This window comes from Heterodontus francisci, chromosome 17 (assembly GCF_036365525.1).
Source record: "Heterodontus francisci isolate sHetFra1 chromosome 17, sHetFra1.hap1, whole genome shotgun sequence".
In the NCBI taxonomy this organism is placed as follows: Eukaryota; Metazoa; Chordata; class Chondrichthyes; order Heterodontiformes; family Heterodontidae; genus Heterodontus; species Heterodontus francisci.
The window spans coordinates 55,319,105-55,342,914 of NC_090387.1; the positions used below are offsets into that span (position 1 = coordinate 55,319,105).

A 23,810-nucleotide genomic window follows, 5' to 3' on the forward strand; every position below is an offset into this window, starting at 1 on the left:
AAAGAATGTTTCCTTCAACTCTTTATTTTTCCCTAACTGAGAGGGGTGAGTGGTTTTTTTACACATGGTTAGGCTGCATCACCAGCAGGAAGCTGTGATTTAAGTTATGCAAGAGGGGCATTGTTGGTTTATTTCCCTTGAAGCAATGGGACAGATTCCAAACCCATGAAACTGCTGTCCAAGTCCTTACTCGCACCAGTTCTCTTCACCAATTGGCCTACATTGGCTCCTGGTCTGACAGCGGCTCAATTTTAAAATTCTCATCTTTGTTTTCACATTTCTCTATGGCCTCGCCCCTCCCTATTTCTTTAATCTCCTCCAGCCCTACAAGCCTCCAATTCTGGCCTCTTGCGCATCCCCGATTTTCATCACTCTTGTCACTCTGCAGCTGTGCCTTCAGCTGCCTTAACCCTTAGCTGTAGAATTCCCTCCTTAAACCGCTCTGTCTGTGTACCTCTCTCTCCTCCTTTAAGACAATCCTTAAAACTTACCTCTACGATCATGTTTTGGTCACCTGTCCTAATATCTCCACATGTGACTCGTCAAATTTTGTTAATGCTCCTGTGAAGTGCCTTGGAATGTTTTACTGCGTTAAAGCTGATATATAAATGCAAGTTGCTGCTGCTGTTCATCTAGTGGCTGCACTCAATGCCAAAAAGCTGGTGGATTTGAGCTTTGACTTTTTAGTTGGAGTGATTTCTTGAACTGCATGAACTATTTGTAATTTTGTATAGCGTGTATATGACTAACAAACTACCTGTTTTTATAATCTAAGGTTTCACCTGTATCCACTCATATATGTATTTAGATGCTGCCTGGACCTATGCTTCTCTTTCTCCACCATGTCCTAGATCCCTATCTGGCTGTATTCTGGCAATATTGCTGAGGGAAAAACAAGCAATCCAGATAGTGACTATAATGTGCAGTTTCTAGCTCAGTCTGGGGCAAACAAGATGCTGATATTTTGTGTAGTCTGGTTTGGCCTGAGCAAGCAGACAGGAAAAGGGATGGAGTCAGTGGCAAGAATTTGAAGCTTTTGGCACAGCTGAGAAGGATAGCTTTGGATTTCCTGATGTTCAATTGGAGGGAATTCTGGCAATTGGCATCTCTGCTGCATCATGAATATCTGTTCAATTGCATAGGGTTGCAACAGTTTTTCATGCATTACAGTGGTGTTCTGTCATAAAAATGTTAAATATTTATAATTGCTTCTTCGAAAAGACCAAGACTAAGAATAAGGAGAGGGGATGTTTGTGAGAGTGCAGTTGTTTTTTGTACTTTTCCCTTTTAACGCTGCTTGAGCCACACTTTCACCCCAGCAACCAGTAAATAGTTGAGGCCCACGCACTGATCCTAGTGGTACCCCGCCAGTTACAGCTTGCCAACCTGAAAATATCCCGTTTATTCCTACCCTGTTTTCTGTCCATTAACTATTCCCCAATCCCTGCTGATATATTACCCCCAATCCCATGAGCTCTAATTATGTGTAATAAGCTATTGTGTCACACCTTATCAGTTGCTTGTTGAAAATCCAAATACACTACATCCAATGGTTCCCTCTTATCTACCCCGCTTGTTACAACTTTAAAGCACCAACAGATTTGTCACACTATTTCCCTTTCATAAATCTGTGTTGACTCTGTCCAATCATATGACTTTCTAAGTGCCCTGTTATCATATGCCTAATAATAGATTCTAGCATGTTTGTTACTACTGATGTCAGGCTAACTGGCATACAGTGCCCTGTTTTCCTCTCCCTCCTTTCTTGAATAGCGTTGTTACTTTCGCTAATCTCTTCCTTTTTACATATATATAGAAGTTTTTACAACCTGTTTTTATGTTTCTTGATAGTTTATACTTTCATTCTCTTTCCTCTTCATTAATTTCTGGTGATCCTTTGCTGAATTCCAAAATCCTCCCAATCATCAAGCTTGCCGCTCTTGGCAACATTAGAAGCCCTGTCAAAATTTGATTCAGTAATTCTAGCAATGTCAGAGTTATTTTTTAATGGTTGTGAACAAGGTATTTTGTTAAATTCTTATTCCTCAGTTGTACAGTATTTGATTTTTTTTTGAAGCTCCGATTCTTTAAAACTTACCATTTTATACCAATCTATTGTGTATCTAAGCCATTGTAAAGAGGACACCCAACAAAAATCAATGGCTTGTGTGAGGGATGTTCCTTGCAGGCTTCACTTTGGTACTAAACTGATCTTATCACTTGCGTTTAATTCATTCCATACTTTTTAAACTTTATAAAAGACTACTTACTGCATATTTTAGCACAGATTTAAAAATACGTGTTGCTTATTTTGAATAAATTTCATTAGACAGACGCTTGTTAGGAGCCATGGAGTCGTGTCTGCCGAAAGGAGACGACACACGTCAATGACATTCCCATTCAAAAGGTGTCCGGTTTGGTGAAAGAGTTTTATCAACAGGACCTCACTGTCTGGGGTAACAGCAATGAAGATATCATGAAAAATGTTACTGAACCAATCTGAGCATCCCAATTCTTAGAAAGAAAAGAATCACATTTTACTTTCTCTGGGGCAGTTTAATAATGGAACATTGCACCCAAACTTATTTGCTTAAACTCCAGGTGCCAAATTTCAAGGATTCTTCTCTTTGAAATTATTTTTTTTTTAGATTTTAGCTTTAGTATCCCACTTTAACTGAGGTTAGATGGTCATTTTTCTCAAGTGGAATGGGCTGATGTGGCCCTGTGTTTGCAAACAGTGCTGGCTGATGGTCTGTATCAGCGATATTCTGAAAATTGTTTACCTTGAGTCACTTGTAGTTGAGTCTTGTGTTGTGCGAACAGTACAGGCTTGAACAGTTAATGCTATGATAGCATCTTGATTTTTGTTTGTCCTGTTGCCACAATGATCTGGGTGTCGTGTTTTATGAGAATTGTATGTTGATTCAAATGATTTATTTGTAGGAAGTTTGTGTGAACTGTAGCCAGATAGTAGAAAGGCTTGATTTGGTTCTGATTACCTTTGTCGCTGGCTTAGGACTCTGTCTCTCCTCCCATGAACCTTTTTTTTCCTCTTCACATAACCTGGGTATTGTACTTTGTTCAGTTTATTTAATGATTTGAACCTTTTAAAATTATGCACGGACTTTCTTGCTCTTCAATTTTTTGGCACTCCCTCTCCTCCAGGAGATGCCAACTATCTTGCTGTGATACAGTTCCATACGCCAGACTCGCCCTCAGGTGCCTCCTACTTGTGACCATAGCTCACGGGTTAACCTTGACAGTGAATACCGGAAGTCGTCTGGTGGAGGTTGTCACAGCTGACCTGATCTTGACCTATGTCTGCCAGTGTTTACATACACTCACTTCCATTTAGGGGATCTCTGTGGCCACATAAGGTGTGAGGATAGTATCCCTTTCTTCCCCTCCCTCCAATTCCTAACCTGGCCAATTGTAACACCCAGCTTGGAACAGTTAACTCACTGCAGACCGGACTTTGAACTTGAGACTTTTGTGCTGTGTATATTGTAGATTGAGACTACCAACGAGTTCTGGCTTGCAAATCTAAATAACTAAACTACACCTCACCACATATTAAAAATAATAAATAGGTGTAACCTCTCTGAAGTTTGTTTGTAATTCTCTAAATTATTACTGATTTTACTAAAAATATTTTAAAAATCTGTGACATTGTCACTGTTTGCCAGTTGTCCTTTATTACAGATAGGGCTGATGTTCAACAAGATCAGCTTGGAACTAAAATAACTGAGCACCAAAAGCAATTAAATAAGGTTGAAATGTTAAACAATATCCTGTGACATCTATTATACTTAATGAATACATCATTACAAAATCAGCAATTAACATGTCATTTCCCAGGCCAAAAATTTAAAATTACGATGTTTTCATACAAGTGAAATAAGGATTTCTGCCAGTCTGTTGTCTAAATTTAAATGGGCTCGAAAATAACACTGAAAAGATTGCAATTAATTTTTGTTTCTCCTGTTCTGTGGGTTAGCTATTGTAAAATCTTTGCTATTATCCCTTCCAAATTTTATTTTTCTCAAATGTGTAAAATTTTCTTATCTATGTATAGTCGCCATAAAAATCAGAGCAGGTATATGCTTACAGAAAAAGGATTTAGTCATTATGATAAAAAAGGAGTGAGCCAGAGATGCAGATGAAAGCAATCCTGGGGGGGTGGGGTGGGGGGGGGGGGGGGTGGTGTTGGTTTACATTAAACCGAACAGAGTAACAATGGGCAGCACCATCTGCTGGTCCAAGTGAGCAGAGTCTCGACCGTTATTGAACGACATTTCTATTCATGCTTTGGTGCATAATTTTACTTAGCTTTATTGGAGACGAGATTTACAAGCCTCTATTTAATTAGACATTCAGAAGTTCTCGTATGCAAACAGGATTGTGTGCCGTAGTACCTTGACTGGATGTGCAGTGATAATGTGTTTGGCAGTATTGATTCACAGAGAGGTCGGACGTTGATAAAAATCATAATGTGTTTTTGTGAAGAGAAGCGTGCATCTTCAGTGCAGCACACTAAATAGGCCATTTAGCAGTTATCATTCAATGCTTTCCTCATGAGCAGAGCCGGAGGTGAAAAAGCGGAGGGCTAGCCTTTGTTGAATGACAAAATGGCTTCTGTGAGGAGGTCTAGAGGAAGGGTAAGTGAAAGACTGAATAAGTGGGAGGAGGGGTTTGGACTAAAGGCTAATGGGATTGCATAACCTTCTTTTCTACTGGCTGGTGACTGAGTCGCAATGCACCGCCATCTTAGCTGTTGCAGCTTTCTTTTAGCCTTGTGTTATTTGTTAGCTTAGGCCTAAAGGTGGCATTTGTTCACAATGTTTCAGAGGAGCTGTATCATTGCCTCTGCCTACCAGTGCTGCAGCGCTGCTGTTAGGCTGATGAAGCATGTGCAGAAATATTATCCAGTGGAGTGCACTGGCATTAGCCTGAAAATCTGTTTGGAAATGCCTGGTGGCAATTTACTTTGCTGTAGTCAGCAGCTCATTTATGGGTGAGAAACAGACATGCTAAGATGTAACTTAGTGCTGTATTTAAACGGGAAGCTGTTCAGATTCCTGGAAAAGAGTGGGCAATCGTGGTCTCATTAACATATTTCAAAATCGGTACAGTAGGAATAAACAGCTTGCTTGTTTATAGTGGTGAATAAAGCCATTGCTTTGTGTTTACTGACAAATAGTGAATAAAAAATATTCGGTATACTGGGAGACTAACCACATACATCATTTAAAAATAGGTTCTATTTAGCTTTTCTACAGTTGCATGTACTGTACAGCATGTTAGAATGCTGGCGGTTTTAAGGCTAGTATCTTGGTTTGTATTAAAACGGATATAAAAATATTGCAGAACTAAAGGGCATTGGTCATTTATTCAGTTGTAGTTTTAGATCTTTTGTTCTGCGAATTTAGATGTACATTGGGAAATCATTGCGTATAGGCCTGTTGCAGAAATATACTGAGCAGTTACATCTATTTCATCTTTATTTCTTAATCTTCTTGGTGTTTTTGCTGTAATTGTGCGTGCAGAATTGACAGGTTGTTTAGTTGTGCTGTATACCTGTAATGGTCTCCTGAGAAAATCTGAGAGCTGAAAAGAATAAACTGGCCTGTTTTTGAATTTTTGTAGCAGCCTAATCCAGAGTGTAGCCAATTTAAATGGCACTGAGTTTTAACTACCATGTAGTGTAGTAAGTGTTTAGAATCATGTTTGCTACATTGGGGAAAATTTCCTCTTTAGTAAAATGCATAAAGCACTCATCATTGATTTCACTGCAAGTAGCAAATCGAGGAAATCTTCCCTCATGACATTGCACGTAATGACCAACATTTTTTCAAAAAAACGGTATAAATTCGATTTATTTTTTCACTGAATTGGCATTCTGTAGTTAGAACAGGTCAAAGGTGTCAAATTAGTAAAAGCCACAATAACTTTCTATATTTACTTGGGATTCACTCATTTTTTGGACAGTAATTTTGGATGTGGTGGTCACTTCTATGAATCGATTGACAGAGACTCAAACAGTAGTGCATTTCAGAATGGCCCAGTTTGAATTCCATCCTCAAATATTCCTTGACCTGACCTCCTGTTAGTGATGAGTTTGTCAGACTCCTACTCCAGCTCAGGAGTAGGAAAACTGCTGGAAACTTCTTGCCCCAGTACACCACCTGTCAGCCGATCATGGAACAGCATTGATGGGAGTCATGGCGTAAGTCGCTTACACCATCCCACCCTATTTGGTTAAATAAAAAAGTGGAAAAAAGCAACAATAATGGGGAGGGGGATAAAGGCCTCCATTGTGTTTATGTGCAGGCACTATGTAATTTTTAGCATGCAATCTGGAATATGCACCATATTCTGTGGAAAAATGCTACTTACAATATGGCAATGCATGGCCTTCCGCTATACTGTAGTCTATATATGAATACTCTAACAAATTTAAGTAATGTGTATCGATGTGCTTGAGTAGCAATAGTCATAATGTATTTATCTGTCTTTGGGCACAATGTATTTTGTAAATTCTTCTCTCCAATTGTATATAAAATTGATCATTATCAAATGAAAAGTTTTGGTGTTCCGTCGTTCTTACGCGATAAATATGCATTTGACTCCTCATCCTCCTAGATCTCGCAAGCGGGGAAAGGGTTAAAACTGTTTGACCAAAAAGCAAAGAAATTGTATAGTGAAGAAAATAATGGTAGACAGTGTTATTTTTGCAATCTGTATATTTTTTTCTTTCCGCATGCTTTTTCCAATCTCAATTTAAATTGTGCCTAAGTATGTATACTATATCTTAGTAATAGTTTTTCTTGATGTAGGTATGACTAACTTGTACGAACTTTGTTTCAGCCTCCTTCCTCTCAGACCACTGTTGATGTCTCCTGTCCACAAACAACACAAATTGTCAAATTACAAAATGCACAGCTGATGACTGGAAACAAACAGCTGAAAAAGAAAGAAATGCAGAACAAGCAGGAGAAAGCTAATCGCATTATATCGGAAGCAATAGCTAAGGCAAAGGCACGTGGGGAGCAAAATATTCCCCGAGTGGTAAACCCAACCTGTTTGTCTGCCGGATCTGCTCGAAAGGAAGAAAGGAAATCCAGCAAGTGCAAAACAAAACAAAAGGATAAAGAGACAAAGAAAACTAGAACTAGTTTATGTTCTAAGTCAAAGGATAGAACAAAAATAAGGTAAGTTAGCCAGCATCTCTCAAATATACAAACCTAAATTTTTCTTGCAAATTGATTGGATTAGGTGCATGTATTTAAACGTTACCTCTTAGTTAGACAATTTCTGTCAATGTGTGTAAATATTTTGAAATTTTACCTCTGAATATTACAAAATAGAATTGGTGAAATTCACTTAAAATATTGGCTGCTTAAAATAATGAAGGATTTTCAAGCGCAAATGTTCAACCACTGCTTCCAAGTAGCTTATATAGAACTATGTAGAATCATAAAATGATACAGCATATAAGGAGGCCATTCGGCCCATTGTGTCTGTGCCGTTCTTTTGAAAGTGTCCAATTATTCCCATTCTCCTGCTGTTTCCCCATAGCCCTGCAAATGTTTCACCTACAAAGATTTACCCAATTCCATTCTGAAAGTTGTTACTGATTCTGCTTCAGTTTCAGGTAAATTTTGTCACTTATCAAAGTTAAGTGCATCAATAGCAAGGAACAGAATGCTTTCTGACTTTGACGCACTGGATCAGACATTCCAAGGTCAAGTACAATATTGCCAATGTCAAAGCAAACTCACCTTGGTCAAAACAATGTATCTCAGCTGCATCAGAAGATCTTCTTCTCCCTGCCACAACAATGTGAGGTTTCCCACACTAGCTGCTGTTGTGACTACTTCTGTGCGATAAAATTTACGTTCGCTAGGAAACAATGTGAGAAAGGCCAAACTCATTTCACGCACAATCCTTTCAGGTAGTGCATTCCAGATCATAATTGCTCACTGTAAAATAAATTTCTCCTCATTTTTGCCTCTGGTTGTTTTGACAGTTACTTTAAATCCGTGTCCTCTAGTTACAAACCATTCTGCCACTGGAAACAGTTTCTCCTTATTTACCTTTCATGATTTTGAACAGTTCTATTAAATTTCCCCTTAACGTCCTATGTTTTAAGGAGAACACTCCCTGCTTTGCTAATCTCACACATGTAAGTTAAGTCCTGCATCTCTCATGCCATTGTATTAAACCTCCTCTGCACTCTCTCCGAGGCCTTGCCATCTTTCCTAAAGTGTAATGCCCCAAAATGAATGACCTAAACTAAACGAATGAGGAAGCATGTAATGCTGCTGAATATACGAGTAAACCAAAAAGTGATTTATTTTGGGAATCAAATGATGTTGGATCAGCTGAATGGTGCTGTTAGACCAAAAGAAATGGAAGCAAGGATGGGTCAAAGACAGTCATGTCGGTAATTTCTTCACATGTGGTGGTATTATCCTGAGCCAGGATTTAGTGTTGTAAGATTTCCTGTAGGACAGTATTGGTGTGTTGAAACAAATTTGTAATGAGTATTATTTGGCCAGTCTCCCAGATTGGATATTGTTCGATGCACCTCTGTTGCCTTCCAGTTCTTCCGAATGCTGGAGCAAAAAACAGTTCGTTGTATAAATGTGCAGTCCCTTAATGTTAAGTAAAATGTTACTTGAAAGAAAGAATGATGGTGGTGGGAGAAAGGACAGTGCAGGGTTTAACATTTTGGATAAATTTTTGTCTTTTCCAACTGGGGAGGAGCAGAGTGGGCAAATTAGGCAGAAGTTTCACCTGCTAATCCTGGAGCCTGCTCATTTTCTGTTTTAAGTTAATGGAAGGAAAATGTGGCGGCCTGTATTTAGGACATGGAACTCACGCTATACAATGTTGCTTTTTATGCTCGCTCCAGGTGCTAAAGATGAAATCTACTGCTTTGTCTTTTCACCTTGGATCCTGTCTTACAACTTCAGTTTGATATTAAGAAGTGTTCTGGCTGCTTTAAGAATTAAGAAAAGCTGATTTGTCTGTCACAGTTTCCTTGTGGATGTAAATCTACAGCACAGAACTAGCCACCAGAGCAGCTAATGTGGAAAACATCACATTGGTGTGGTAGGGAGAAGGGCTTATGATGTGGTTAAGGTACATTGTTTTGGCGGAGCAGGGTGAGGTTTGCTTTGCCATTGGCAATATTGTACTTGATGTTGGAATGTTTGATCCTAGTGTCAAAGTGGAAAGCATTCTGTTCCTCAGTATTGACATTCTTAACTTTAAGCGCCAAAATGTACCCGAAATATAATTGATATATATACTAAAGACTTCCAAAAAACCCCAATATGATGACCAGCTTCAAAGTAATGAATAATCTCCCCTGGTTTTGCTCGCAGGCTTAGTTTTAACAGTTTTCAGCTGTTAAATACTTGAGAATAATCCTCAGTGTAGCACAATGCACTTTTTTACTAATAATTCAGAATTGATCGCTTTCTTAAACTGTTTGAAATCTGATTCACTTAGAAAATTTGTTCTTGGATAAAGGTTTTTATAAATGACTGTTTAATGTAATGGCCATGATATTTTCCTTTTTTTTTCAGTAATACTCCTTGAATGGGGAAAAAAACACTACTTCTGTATAGTATGTCTAAAATATATGCTGCTGTCACTAGATGAAATTTCCCGAAGGGGAATATATTTTGTGTGCTAAGAATCAGGGGCGTGGAGTGGGGCGGGGAGAAACAGGAAATCTTTTAAGCTTGAATCAGGACTTTTCTGTGCTGAAAATATTCCGCAGCATCTGTGGAGAGAGAAGCAGAGTTAATGTTTCAGGTCAGTGACCTTTCATCCAGAACTGGCAGAGGTTAGAAATGTAATTTCTAGTGAAGTAGGGGTTTTGGGGGGTGGGGTGGGAAAGATGTGTGATAGGGCAGAGGGCAGGAGAGATTAAATGACAAAGATGTCATGGGACAAAGGCAAAGAGAGTGCTAACGGTGTGGTGAAAGACTATTTCCAGCACTTTCTGTTTTTATTTCAGATTTCTAGCATCCGCAGTATTTTGCTTTTGTGTTACTTGAATCATGTATGCCAGTATTAAATTTATAGATACGTTTGTGAGTAGTTTCATCTTATGTTGAGGGGTATGTAGTGAACAAGCACAAACAGTAATAATGCATTTGACCCCGAGATGAGCCAGTCTGTTAGTGAGGTACTGCTGTAGTGCTGCCTGTGGAGGAGCAGGGTAACACGTACAGCAACTTCTTACTTTCTGCATTTAACTGCACAGGTTCAAACTCTGGAAATTGCTGTCTGATTTACTCAATAATGGCGAGAGCTGTTAGCCTCACTGTTACTGTCTACGCAACATCCAGTCTGTCCTTAAATTTGGGAGACTGTCCACCACAAAAAAAAATCAATTCCCTAAAAGTATTTGCATCATACTTCGCCCCAGTTTTATCACTTTGCCATTCGGCCACCCAAACGTTAAAATAGACCCCATTATTTGTTTATTTCTGTTTACTTGCCAGGGAAAACTGAGCTGTGTGTCTAAATTCCCGTTGAAATTGTAAACTGACAATGGGGCGGCTTGCTTACAGCTTAACTAAACTTAAAAATCCAGTTTATAAAGTTCCTCAACAGTTTGTGAACTTTTAAAGTGTTTGCTTTGCACCGGTTGCTGTTAACCCTGGAGCCAGAGAGAAACAGTGTGAGGCTGCCTCTTTCAGGTGGTCTTGTACGATGTGCCAGTATTAGGGTGACCGCAGATCAGAATTAGACCACAGAGTTTACATTGATATATGCTAATCAACCTGGCCTATTGCTCAGTGTTACACTATTAACCATGTATGTTTTCAAATAAAAAGCTTGGACTTTGCAAAACATTTGAAGTGCTAAACAAGTTCAGTTATGTTCACTAGGTGAACAGTTTTATTTTGAGTATCCATTATACCATTTGTTTACATTTAACAGTATTGTGATGGGCACATAGTAAATAATATTCACTACATTATACATTTAAAATTGATGGCATATTTTTTTTTCAGTTTAGTCACCCTATGATCTTGCGTCACAATCAAAGTTTCTGTGTATCTGGGTTCATCTTTTAAAATTTTAACAAACATAAAAATTTTGACTTATCTTTATAACACTGCAGCAAACCAAAAATTGGAAAACCACAGAGTTTACATTGATAAATGTTAATCCATCTGGCCTATTCGTCAGTATTGCACTATTAGCCTATGCCCAGCTTCTCTTCAAAATGCCATAAAATGTTGTGGTACATCTTCCTGGAACTTGTTCAGTGACACTAAGCTCTTATTGCATTTGGGTTTTTGCTGTCGCTAAACCAATCTGGGCACGATGTTTTTTGGTGACAAAAATTTTAATTGACTGGAGTGAGATGGAGAGCAAGTGTCACAGTCATCACTGCAGAAAAAAGTTAACTGTTTAGGCAAAGCCCAAGGACATTGCGTGTATCTGTCTAATATGTAAGGGAAGCAGCTTAAGGTCCCAGATTCAATCTCTGGTCTGTACTGAGTTATTTGATCATAATCTGGCTAAGATGAATAAAATTGGCCAGTTGTTCCACTTGATCGCTAGCCACCAGCCCTCCTGGACATGTGTGTACGTGCGTGTGTGTCTGTGTGTGGACAGAATATCGGGCTCAGCTGTGATTATCCTTAATTAGCCACCACTTGATGGCTAGGTACTCTCTCATCTAATCGCCACTTGGGTGAGGTATGGGAGGCTGCCAACAATTAGTTAAACTTTTAGCGTGAGCTGGGAAGGAAAATGGCTGGAAAAAAAAAAACGAATGGAAGACATCAGAGTAGAAATTTGTTTTGGGCAGTATCCAATGGAAAATAAATCGGGCAGAAAATAAAACTCACTAATGCGCTGTTGCCTGTATTACACTACCATCCAAGGTTAGTTTCGATCCTCTCCTCTTGCCTTAAACACAACATTTGATCGTGCTTAAGTATGACAGCAGCCAAGAGGGCGGCGCAGAGGCTAGCACCGCAGCCTCACAGCTCGAGCGACCCGGGTTCAATTCTGGGTACTGCCTGTGTGGAGTTTGCAAGTTCTCCCTGTGTCTGCGTGGGTTTCCTCCGGGTGCTCCGGTTTCCTCCCACATGCCAAAGACTTGCTGGTTGATAGGTTAATTGGCCATTATAAATTGCCCCTAGTATAGGTAGGTTGTAGGGAAATATAGGGACAGGTGGGGATGTGGTAGGAATATGGAATTAGTGTAGGATTAGTATAATATGGGTGGTTGATGGTCAGCACGGACTCGGTGGGCCGAAGGGCCTGTTTCAGTGCTGTATCTCTAAACTAAACTAAAGAGTGCCATTGTTGTGAATATTCCTGTAAGTTGGGTCTGATACCAGTGAACAGTTGCACTGATTCCAAATGAAACTACTTTGAGCTATCAGCGCTGTTCTTGATGGAAATAAATCCATGGCACAAAACTATTTAATGTTAATTGGCAGTATTTCAGACCACAAGAGATGACTGCTGTGATCAATGGACCAACGTAATAGTGTATTGGGGCAAAGTGCTTTGTGATGTTTCACAGTACAAGCTCTGCACCTGACTTGGCGATACCAGTACTTGGGAGTGGGGCACTTTTGCAGTTTACATACATTGTGCATGGATCAAAAAGTGTCCCATTCCCCAGCATTGATATCTCTCTTTTGGTGAACACATGAATAAATCACGTATTCCCCTTCCTTCCTTCCCAAAGATAAGCAAGTATTGTACACAATTTGATATTTTCATCTTTTGCATTAGTAAATTAACCCAGTACGGGTATTGTAGTTACATGTGGTAGTTGATCCTAATTTATTGAAAATTGATTCAACAGCAAAATCATAATCACATTGGGAAAAAAAAGGAAGAATGATTCATCAGAAGAGGGGTCGGATACAGAACAGATTCCCACACCATCAATAAAGAAAGAACCCATCTCTGGATGTCAAGTAAGATTTTAGCAGTCAAAGCTTCAGGGACAAAAACTACTCATTGAGATACTTAATAAAATGGACAAGAGGTGCGGAGCATGGTGGGGAGGCAATCGTCATAAGTGAAAAGAGGGGAGGAGGAAGTGGTATGAGAGTGATGAAGAGGCGCTTGAATAGAAGGTAGATTTGGGGAGAAAGTGAAGGGGAACAGGCTAGATGAAAGGCACAAAGTGAGAAAATAAGAGGTTGGAGGACAGCGTTGAGGGAGTGGAGGAGCAGATGTGGTAGAGGAGAGAGACAGAGGGAGAACATGGACTGGAGTAAAGCAGCGATTGTGTGTGTAGAGTAAGTAAAGGAGAAAGTTAAGCAAAAGAGGGGAAGGGATAACAAAAAATAGCAAAATAAAATAAGCTTGTTCTGTTTTCATGATTTTTACATCTTTTGTTCTTGCTGTGATTAATCCTTGATTTTCCCCAAAAAAAACAAAATTGGCATGGGATGATGAGACATCTTGAAATTACAATATTGTTAATGTATAGTGTATTAAATACTGTATCTGATAATGTTAGTTTGGCTCCCATGCTGCTGGACTCAGTAACTTCCCAGTCAGGTGATTGTTGTCAACCGAATTAGACAGTGAAGATAAATTATTTTTTTGTTTGGTTTTAAAGTGAGCATTGATAAATACAAGACTGTGGTACACTTCCAAATAGACCATCATTATCTCTAAAACAAATCTTTTTTTTTATAAATGTCTTCTTCTTTGGCCTCCTTATCTCGAGAGACAATGGGTAAGCGCCTGGAGGTGGTCAGTGGTGTGTGGAGCAGCGCCTGGAGTGGCTATAAATGTCAATTCTAGAGTGACAGGCTCTTCCACAGGTGCTGCAGAAAAATGTGCTTGTTGGGGCTGTTACACAGTTGGCTCTCCCCTTGCGCTTTTGTCTTTTTTCCTGCCAACTGCTAAGTCTCTTCGACTCGCCACACTTGAGCCCTGCCTTTATGGCTGCCCGCCATAAATGTAACAGCATCAAAATGCTTAATTTTAATTGTGATGTATTCACCTTAATGTGTTGATTATTATCTGTGTGTATATATGGAAAAAAAGTGTAATAGTAATTTTAAGATAATTAATTTTGCAGAAGAGGCGATCGAACAGACAAGTAAAAAGAAAGAAATATAACGAAGACACTGTGATGAAGATTTCAGATGATGATGATGGGTTAACTGCGAAAGGGAAAGCCAGGGCTGGTGCTGTTCTACCTGCTGAGCAACCTGTGCAGCTGTTTGTGGTGAGAGGCCATTTTCACCAATTGTAGCATAATCTTAACGACTGAGGAGTTGTGAAAACCACTAAAATAAGTTAGATAAATATTTCCAGCTGTTAGAATAATTTACCTTCCACGTTCAGTGTAAAACATTTTATTAAAGCGTGCATTATTAAGGTTTGACGATTATCCTTAATATTCAGAGCAAGTTGATTGGAATATCCAGTGTTCTTCTCTAATATCTGGGGAAAGTACTGTTTGCACGCTACAATATAGTGGCTTCCACTTATAGGACTTTTTTTTTTCCATTCTCTTCCTTATTGTTAGATTTTCAGAAAAGTCAAATATTTTGTATTGTCAAATTTGCCTTGATTCCCAATTGTCCTTTTTCGTGTATTGTTCAGGTGCAAATGTTTGCATTTCCTTTCAGACAGTGATGCAATCAAATATCTACTGTATTTCAGCAGCAGTCACACAAACTGTGACAGTTGTTTTGTAGCATTGCCTATCATACAAGTTTCTTAAATTTCTCTGACACAAACATATGTTGGAGTGAAATCTTTTTCTCCCTTTTTGTTTTTGCTCTGAATGGAAATGTCTGAATGTATGGTAAAGATTAAGTGCAATTATAACAATGTCAGTATATCAGTTAACAACATAATGTGAATTAGCCAAATCAAGGAGCAATGAAATCTAAAATTCTTATTGAACCCAAAATTATATTTTATTATCACAGAATTGTTACAGCGCAGAAGGAGGTCATTCAGCCCATTGCATCTGCACCGGCTCTCCAAATGAGCAATTCACCTAATGCCATTCCCCTGCCACCTTCCCGTAACCCTGCACATTCTTTCAGATAACAGTCTAATTGCCTTTTGAATGCCTCGATTGAACCTGCCTCCACCACTCTCAGGCAATGCATTCTAGGTCCAAACCACTTGCTGCGTGAAAAACCTTTTCCTCATGTAGCTTTTGCTTCATTTGCCAATCATTTTAAATCTGTGTCCTCTCATTCTTGATCCTTTCATGAGTGGGAACAGTTTTTCCCAATCCACTTTGTCCAGACCCCTCATGATTTTGAATACCTCTGTCAAATCTCCTCTCAGCCTTCTCTTCGAGGAAAACAATTGCAACTTCTCCAATCTGTTTTCATACCTGAAGTTCCTCATTCCTGGAACCATTCTCATGAATCTCTTCTGTACACACTCCTTCTTCTTTTTTCTTTTCTTTCTTTTGGGCCTCCTTATCTCGAGAGACAATGGATACGCGCCTGGAGGTGGTCAGTGGTTTGTGAAGCAGCGCCTGGAGTGGCTATACAGGCCAATTCTGGAGTGACAGGCTCTTCCACAGGTGCTGCAGAGAAATTTGTTTGTTGGGGCTGTTGCACAGTTGGCTCTCCCCTTGCGCCTCTGTCTTTTTTCCTGCCAACTACTAAGTCTCTTCGACTCGCCACAATTTAGCCCTGTCTTTATGGCTGTCCGCCAGCTCTGGCGACTCCAATGCCTTCACACTCCAATGCCTTCACATCTTTCCTAAAGCGCGGCACCCAGAACTGGACACAGTACTCCAGCTGAGGCGGAACTAGTGTCTTATACAAGTTTAACATAACCTCCTTGCTCTTGTACTCTATGCCTCTCTCTCAGCCTGTCATAGAATCATAGAAAGTTTACGGCACAGGAAGAGGCCACTTGGCCCATCGTGCCAGCGCCAGCCAAAAAACGAATTACCCAGCCTAATCCCACTTTCCAGCATTTGGTCCATAGCCCTGCAGGTTACAGTACTTGAGGTGCATAACTGGACACCTTTTAAATGAGTTGAGGATTTCTGCCTCTACTACCCTTACAGGCAGTGAGTTCCAGACCCTCCACCATCCTTTGGGTGAAAAAACTTTTCCTCATCGCTCCTCCTGCCACTTTCAATGACTTATGCACATATACCCCCAGGTCCCTCTGCTCTTGCACCCTATTCAGAGTTGTACCCTTTATGTTATGGTGTCTCTCCATGTTCTTCCTACCAAATGAATGACCACATTTCTCTGCATTGAACTTCATCTGCCACTTGTCCACCCTTTCCACCAACTTGTCTGTCCTTTACACTACCCTCTTCACAGTTCACAATTGTTCCAAGTTTCGTATCATCCCCAAATTTTGAAATTGTGCCCTGTACACCAAGGTCTAGGTCATTAATGTATATCAGGAAGAGCAAGGGTCCCAACACTGACCCCTGGGAAACTCCACTACAAGCCTATCTCCAGCCCGAAGAACATTCATTAACCGCTCCTCGCTGTTTCCTGTCACTCAGCCAATTTTGTATCCATGTTACTACTGTCCCTTTTATTCCATGAGCTATAATTTTGCTCACAAGTCTGTTGTGCAGCACTGTATCAAAAGCCTTACTTGTTCAAATTAACTTTTTTGTAAAATTTATTGCCATATATTTATGTTGGTACATTATTTCTGAAGCCATTTAATTGTCGGAGATGTAAAATGTCTTGTTTGTAAGATATTGTTAAAAATTGTCATCTCTTCCCTAGGAAAACCCTAGTGAAGAAGATGCTGCAATTGTAGACAAAGTTATGGCTTCAAGACTAGTGAAAAAAGAGGTGAGAAGCTTTCCAACATGGAAATAACTCATTTTTATCTACCTGGTTTATTTTGCAAAAAAGTGTTCTTTTTTTCTTAAATGTAATAATTCCAAAGCTTTTAGATTTGCCTTGAAAGTTAAAGCTCATTTTGTTAAGCAGTCGTGGGGGGGGGGGGGGTGCGGTGGTTGCTTTAACTGCACAAGATGACGAGGATCATCCAAACTTAGTATTTGTCATTGAAATGATCCTGATCTTAATTTCTGAGTTTTCCTAACCCTACTACATCTGGAGATCCAACATTTGGATAATCAGCAGCCCAAAGTGTTCTGATCACAGGCAAGTGAATTGCTGCTTGATCTAAAGTCCTCTGCCTGTTCCCTGCAACTGGATAAAATTACTGCCTTATGGATTGTAAATTATAGCCTCAGTACTTATTCTGTTGCCATCTATCTATAGAGTTTCTATAGGTGCATTAATTCATAGTCAGCAGTCACACCAGAGTCGTCAAAATAATTTTAAATAAATTATTTATAATGTTTGAAGCTTTTAAGCGTGGTAGTTTATAAAATATTTACATGGCTAGTTAATCTCCTGCAGTGTTGCTTCCAGATAAAATCTTGAACCCAATTTTGAAATAATAAACAGAACATTAAAAGTACTCTATATTAACTCCCAATAATTTGTAATTTGTCTGCTCTCCATATTGGTTTATTAAAAAAATTTCCTTCTTAAATATATGGTTTGCAATCCTCAATTCATTATTAAAGGAGGGAAACTTATGAAGCAGATAGCTGATTTATTCAGAGGATACAGAAGCTAATGGTTAAAGCATCAGCATCCATATGGAAAGAAGTAACTTGCAGGATATTGTAAGGATTGCCCTGGGAGTATTGTTTTAATGCTATGGAGGGAGGAACTCTGACAAAGCTCTCCAAGTTTGCAAATGATCCCAAATTGGGAAAGGTCATGATGAGTGTGGGGAAAAAATGAATTGCATAGGATGGTGAATGTGCTGGATAAAATACACAAGATGGAGTGGAAGTGGGTGACCTTACAAGTTTCAAGAGGGTGATGGCTACGTTTTTGGCAGATATGGCTATGAGGAATAAAATAAAGATTTTGAGCTTTGTAATGAGCTCAGTTAATAGAAATTATCCTTTTCTGGCCCAGTTTAGTTCTGTGGATGGGTTCCAAGAAGGTAGTTTGGTATATCCAGTGACCATGTCATAGGAGCTTGTTTTGGGGAGATCAGGGCGAATTGAATATTTTTCCTGAAGTAGGTCATAACTTCTGGGGAAGGAAAAAGAATCAATGTTAGTGACGATTGGAGTGGATAGTACCTGAGGTTGCATGGACGAACCAATGGGATGAGCATCAATGGAACTCCTTTTCATAGTTGGGCATTAACATTCTTTTGTAATCTCTTTCATTACTTTAAAACATATCAACTTCTACAAAATTGTATTTATCTTTGCATTAGCAACCTGTTTATTTTTGTATTTAATAACCCATTGTGTATGTTTCCAAATTGTCTATTTGTATTTTAGTATCATAAATTGAGATTAAATCATTAAAGCACTGTAGTTCTTAAAAGAAAGAAGGGTGGGAAAGGAGCAAACAACAGCGCTTGAGGTTGAGAAGGAGAGAGCAGAGAGTCAGTGGTGATGTCCTGAACATGGAGTTGGGAGTAGCAGGAGGGTTAGACTTGACTGAGGAGAGTTGTGGGATTGTGACCAAGAAGAAGCAGTGGGGACTGCTGCAACATGAGACTGAGTGAAGTTGTTCAGAATGTGAGGTTTGAAGGCTTTTGGAAGTTGTAATTTAGTTTCTTTGTTGTGTTACATCATTCTCGTGCTTTAATTTCACCCTTGGTGCATATGTGATACACTTTGAGTCTATAGTCCATAACAGACACAGAATGTTATTACAGAGACTCTTTCTGGTGTTCACTTTATATACTTGTTCTATTCCTGTACCATGGAAAACACTGATCTCTCTCGAAACAGAGGTAGGTGCTCTTAACTCAGCTTAAGGCCTTTACATTTTGCTAAGCTAGTCTATTTATCCATAGATCCAAATGTGGAACTGTTCTAATTGGTTAACTTGCAACCTTTTTTGAGCTGCTTGCTTTATCATCGTTAGTCAGTCAAGGTAGAGGTAAAGGAATTTAGATTGTTAATTAATTAGTGTCCAGCATCTGTTGTGTGGTTCACGCTGAGTTTCATTATGTCTGCAAGATGTATTTGATGATCTTGGATGTCTGTGAGAACTAAGGGCGTGGCAGAGCGTCTCAGTTGTAGGTAGTCCATCAGGTGTTGGTAGGAGAGCTTGATGGACAGAAAGGAATTTTTTTGTCAGGTTTCTACAGCTCTCCAGTTTTTCTGAACCCATTGAGATAGAAGCTAACTAGAACTGTACTCCAGGGAAAATGTTGTCACTGATTCCGCCCTCTATACAGCCCAGTCTCTGCCAGTCATAGATGAGCTGGACGAACAGCCAACAAAATCGGAACTCGGTGATGCCATTGATTCTCTAGCCGGCGGAAAAGCCCTGGAAAGGACAGCATTACCTCTGAAATAATCAAGAGTGCCAAGCCTGCTACACTCTCAGCACTCCATGAACTGCTTTGCCTGTGCTGGGATGAGGGAGCAGTACCACAGGACATGCGCAATCCCAATATCATCACCTCTATAAGAACAAGGTGACTGCAGCAACAACCATGGAATCTCCCTGCTCAGTGTAGTGGGGAAAGTCTTCGCTTGAGTCGTTTTAAACAGACTGCAGAAGCTGGCTGAGCGTGTCTACCCTGAGGCACAGTGCAGCTTTCGAGCAGAGAGATCCACCATTGACATGCTGTTCTCCCTTCGCCAGCTACAGAAGAAATGCTGCGAACAACAGATGCCCCTCTATGTTGCATTCATCCATCTCACCAAAGCCTTTGACCTCTTTAGCAGACGTGGTCTCTTCAGACTACTAGCAAAGATTGGATGTCCACCAAAGCTACTAAGTATCATCACCTCATTCCATGACAATATGAAAGGCACAATTCAGCATAGCGGTGCCTCATCAGACCCCTTTCCTATCCTGAGTGGCGTGAAACAGGGGTGTGTTCTCGCACCCACACTGTCAGGGATCATCTTCTCCCTGCTGCGCTCACATGCATTCAAGTCTTCAGAAGAAGGAATTTTCCTCCACACAAGATCAGATGGCAGGTTGTTCAACCTTGCCCGTCTTAGAGCGAAGACCAAAGGACGGAAAGTCCTCATCAGGGAGCTCCTCTTTGCTGACGCTGTCGCATTAACATCCCACACAGAAGAGTGTCTGTAGAGACTCATCGATAGGATTGCAGCTACCTGCAACGAATTTGGCCTAACCGTCAGCCTCAAGAAAACTAACATCATGGGACAGGACGTCAGAAATGCTCCATCCACCAATATCGGCAACCACGCTCTGGAAGTGGTTCAAGAGTTCACCTACCTAGGCTCAACTATCACCAGTAACATGTCTCTCGATGCAGAAATCAACAAGCGCATGGGAAAGGCGTCCGCTGCTATGTCCAGACTGGCCAAGAGGGTGTGGGAAAATGGCGCACTGACATGGAACACAAAAGTCCGAGTGTTTCAAGCCTGTGTCCTCGGTACGTTGCTCTACGGCAGCGAGGCCTGTACAACATATGTCAGCCAAGAGCGAGGTCACAATTCATTTCATCTTCGCTGCCTCCGGAGAATCCTTGGCATCAGGTGGCAGGACCGTTTCATCAATGCAGAAGTCCTCGAGGCAGCCAACATCCCCAGCATATTCACCCTACTGAGCCAGTGACGCTTGAGATGGCTTGGCCACGTGAGCCGCATGGAAGATGGCAGGATCCCCAAAGACACATTGTACAGTGAGCTCATCACTGGTATCAGACCCACTGGCCGTCCATGTCTCCGCTTTAAAGACGTCTGAAAATGCGACATGAAGTCCTGTGACATTGATCACAAGTCGTGGGAGTCAGTTGCCAGTGATCGCCAGAGCTGGCGGACAGCCATAAAGGCGGGGCTAAAGAGTGGCGAGTCGAAGAGACTTAGCAGTTGGCAGGAAAAAAGACAGAAGTGCAAGGAGGGAGCCAACTGTGTAACAGCCCCGACAAACAAATTTTATCTGCAGCACCTGTGGAAGAGTCTGTCACTCTAGAATTGGCCTTTATAGCCACTCCAGGCGCTGCTCCACAAACCACTGACCCACCTCTAGGTGCTTACCCGTTGTCTCTCAAGACAAGGAGGCCAAAGAAAGCATCTGTTGTGTGGTTCACGCTGAGTTTCATTATGTCTGCAAGATGTATTTGAGGGTCTTAGATGTCTCTGTGAACTAAGGGAATCCCAGAGCGTCTCAGTTGTAGATAGTCCTTCTGGTGTCCATAGAAGAGCTTGATGGGCAGAAAGGAATTTTTTGTCGGGTTTCTACAGCTCTCCAGTTTTTCTGAACCCCCATCGAGATAGAAGCTGCAGACTGTTAGTATTTTTTATTTTGTACCCAATAACTTAGAAGTTCTGAAATGAAGTATAATCTAATGTCTTAACTTTCTGCTGCTCTTTACTTTTAATAAAGCTAACTTATAGCTTCTTGTCAATCTCTCTATCTGGTAATGTTTATTCTTCTGCTATTCAGAGACTTTGAGAACACGAGAGTTTGTGTCAATTTATTGAGCTAATAGTAACAAAGGTTTGTGTTTGACTGCTGGATAATACTGTATTACTAGATAATTGCATGGATCAAGTCGCACTTCAGTTCATAAAGAGTAAGAGCTCACTGATGAGAGTGGCCTTTGTTGCTGAACACGAGAAATATCTGGTGCAGCTCTAAAACTTAACAGTTGGACCTTCTTTCACAATGGTCTGATATTTGATCTGATTTTTTCCTCCAAAATGTGTCTCATCTGTTAATAATGTACATTTGACAAGTAATGTTAATCAGAAGGCTTCTTTGTTTAGGTAGCCATCGGACATATGGCTGATGTTGAAGAGTTCTTTGTTAAATACAAAAACTAGTAAGTAACGTTTTAGATGTTATACTTCTACTTCAGTGCTAAAGGCAATGGACATTTAATCTGCTTAGTTTTTAATTACATTTTGTGATAAAGTTTGCATATGTGTCACCTAATTAACATGAATCTAAGTATAAAATTGTGTATGTTTACATCTAATGGTTGCACAGAATTTTATGTTACAAAATGTGTTTGAGAAACAAAAACGGGGTAATCTGGTTGCAGAAAGTTAAATGAAGACCAGTGGTTCCCACTGGGAGGGCAAACTGGATTCCCAGACATCCTGGGACATTCTTGGATTACTCAGCAGCTGGTTCATGGAAGGGAATTAGTGGTGGCAAATGAACAAGCTTCCAACCCATTCTTTAAATTGGGTGTGAAAAGCCTTTGAAGGGGAAAACAAAGTCCAACCAGCAAGTAAACAGTCTGGCATTGATTTAGTAATGTGAATGAGGGTAATGGAAAATATCATGATTGCTTATTATTGGCTCCTTCACTATTGCCATGACAGTTAATGTTCTTAAGATGAAGACTTTGAAAGATGAATATGTTGAAATAGCCTGCTTCAGATTTGCTGTGGTTGTTAATCCAGATGATGGCATATTATAATTGTAATTCTATAATAAAGATGCAAAGTTCTGTTTTGGCTATCTCTGAACTGTGAATTCTCTGGAATTTGAATTTGAAATTTTTAATGTGACAAATTACCAAATTTCAGCCATGTAGATTTTTTAACTAATGTTGATTACAAAGAGCAAACAAAGAACAGTACAGCACAGGAACAGGCCATTCGGTCCTCCAAGCCTGCGCCGATCTTGATGCCTGCCTAAACTAACACCTTCTCCACTTCCGGGGCCCATATCCCTCTATTCCCTTCCTATTCATATATTTGTCAAGGTGTCTCTTAAACGTCGCTATTGTATCTGCTTCCACCACCTCCCCTGGCAGCAAGTTCCAGGCACTCACCACCCTCTGTGTAAAAAAAACTTGCCTCGCACATCCCCTCTTAACTTTGCCCCTCGCACCTTAAACCTATCTCCCCTAGTAACTGACTCTTCCACCCTGGGAAAAAGCTTCTGACTATCCACTCTGTCCATGCCGCTCATAACTTTGTGAACCTCTATCATGTTGCCCCTCCACCTCCGTCGTTCCAGTGAAAACAATCCGAGTTTTTCCAACCTCTCCTCATAGCTAATGCCCTCCAGACCAGGCAACATCCTGGTAAACCTCCTCTGTACCCTCTCCAAAGCCTCCACGTCCTTCTGGTAGTGTGGCAACCAGAATTGCACGCAATATTCTAAGTGTGGCCTAACTAAAGTTCAGTACAGCTGCAGCATGACTTGCCAATTTTTATACTCTATGCCCCGACCGATGAAGGCAAGCATGCCGTATGCCTTCTTGACTACCTTATCCACCTGCGTTGCCACTTTCCGTGACCTGTGGACTTGTACGCCCAGATATCTCTGCCTGTCAATACTCCTAAGGGTTCTGCCATTTACTGTATACCTCCCACCTGCATTAGACCTTCCAAAATGCATTATCTCACATTTGTCCGGATTAAACTCCATCTGCCATTTTTCCGCCCAAGTCTCCAACCGATCTATATCCTGCTGTATCCTCTGGCAATCCTCATCATTATCCGCAACTCCACCAACCTTTGTGTCGTCCGCAAACTTACTAATCAGACCAGCTACATTTTCCTCCAAATCACTTATATATACTACAAACAGCAAAGGTCCCAGCACTGATCCCTGCGGAACACCACTAGTCACATCCCTCCATTCAGAAAAACACCCATCCACTGATACCCTCTCTCTTAAACATGCCTAGTGCCATACATCTACAACTATATATTGCACGATTACATAAAAAAAAATTAGAATGGATAAGAAAGATGCCTGGGAATTTTTTTTGACAAGTGTTATGACCTGGAATTCACCATCTGAAAAGATAGTGGAAGCAGATTCAATAATAACTTT

The 23,810-nt window shown here is 40.3% G+C and overlaps 1 protein-coding gene across 9 annotated transcripts in view; it reads left to right on the plus strand.

The window, feature by feature from the left end:
- chd9 (chromodomain helicase DNA binding protein 9) overlaps nt 1-23,810 on the plus strand; it is a 287,584-nt gene that overhangs the window by 130,472 nt on the left and 133,302 nt on the right. For 8 of the 9 annotated variants that reach the window (XM_068049443.1, XM_068049450.1, XM_068049447.1 and 5 more), the window contains 5 exons: nt 6,868-7,211; nt 12,860-12,974; nt 14,096-14,245; nt 16,755-16,823; nt 21,779-21,834. In XM_068049443.1, the coding sequence (XP_067905544.1) occupies nt 6,868-7,211; nt 12,860-12,974; nt 14,096-14,245; nt 16,755-16,823; nt 21,779-21,834 (734 nt within the window). The remainder of the gene's footprint in view (nt 1-6,867; nt 7,212-12,859; nt 12,975-14,095; nt 14,246-16,754; nt 16,824-21,778; nt 21,835-23,810) is intronic. The other variant, XM_068049448.1, reaches the window with a different exon arrangement.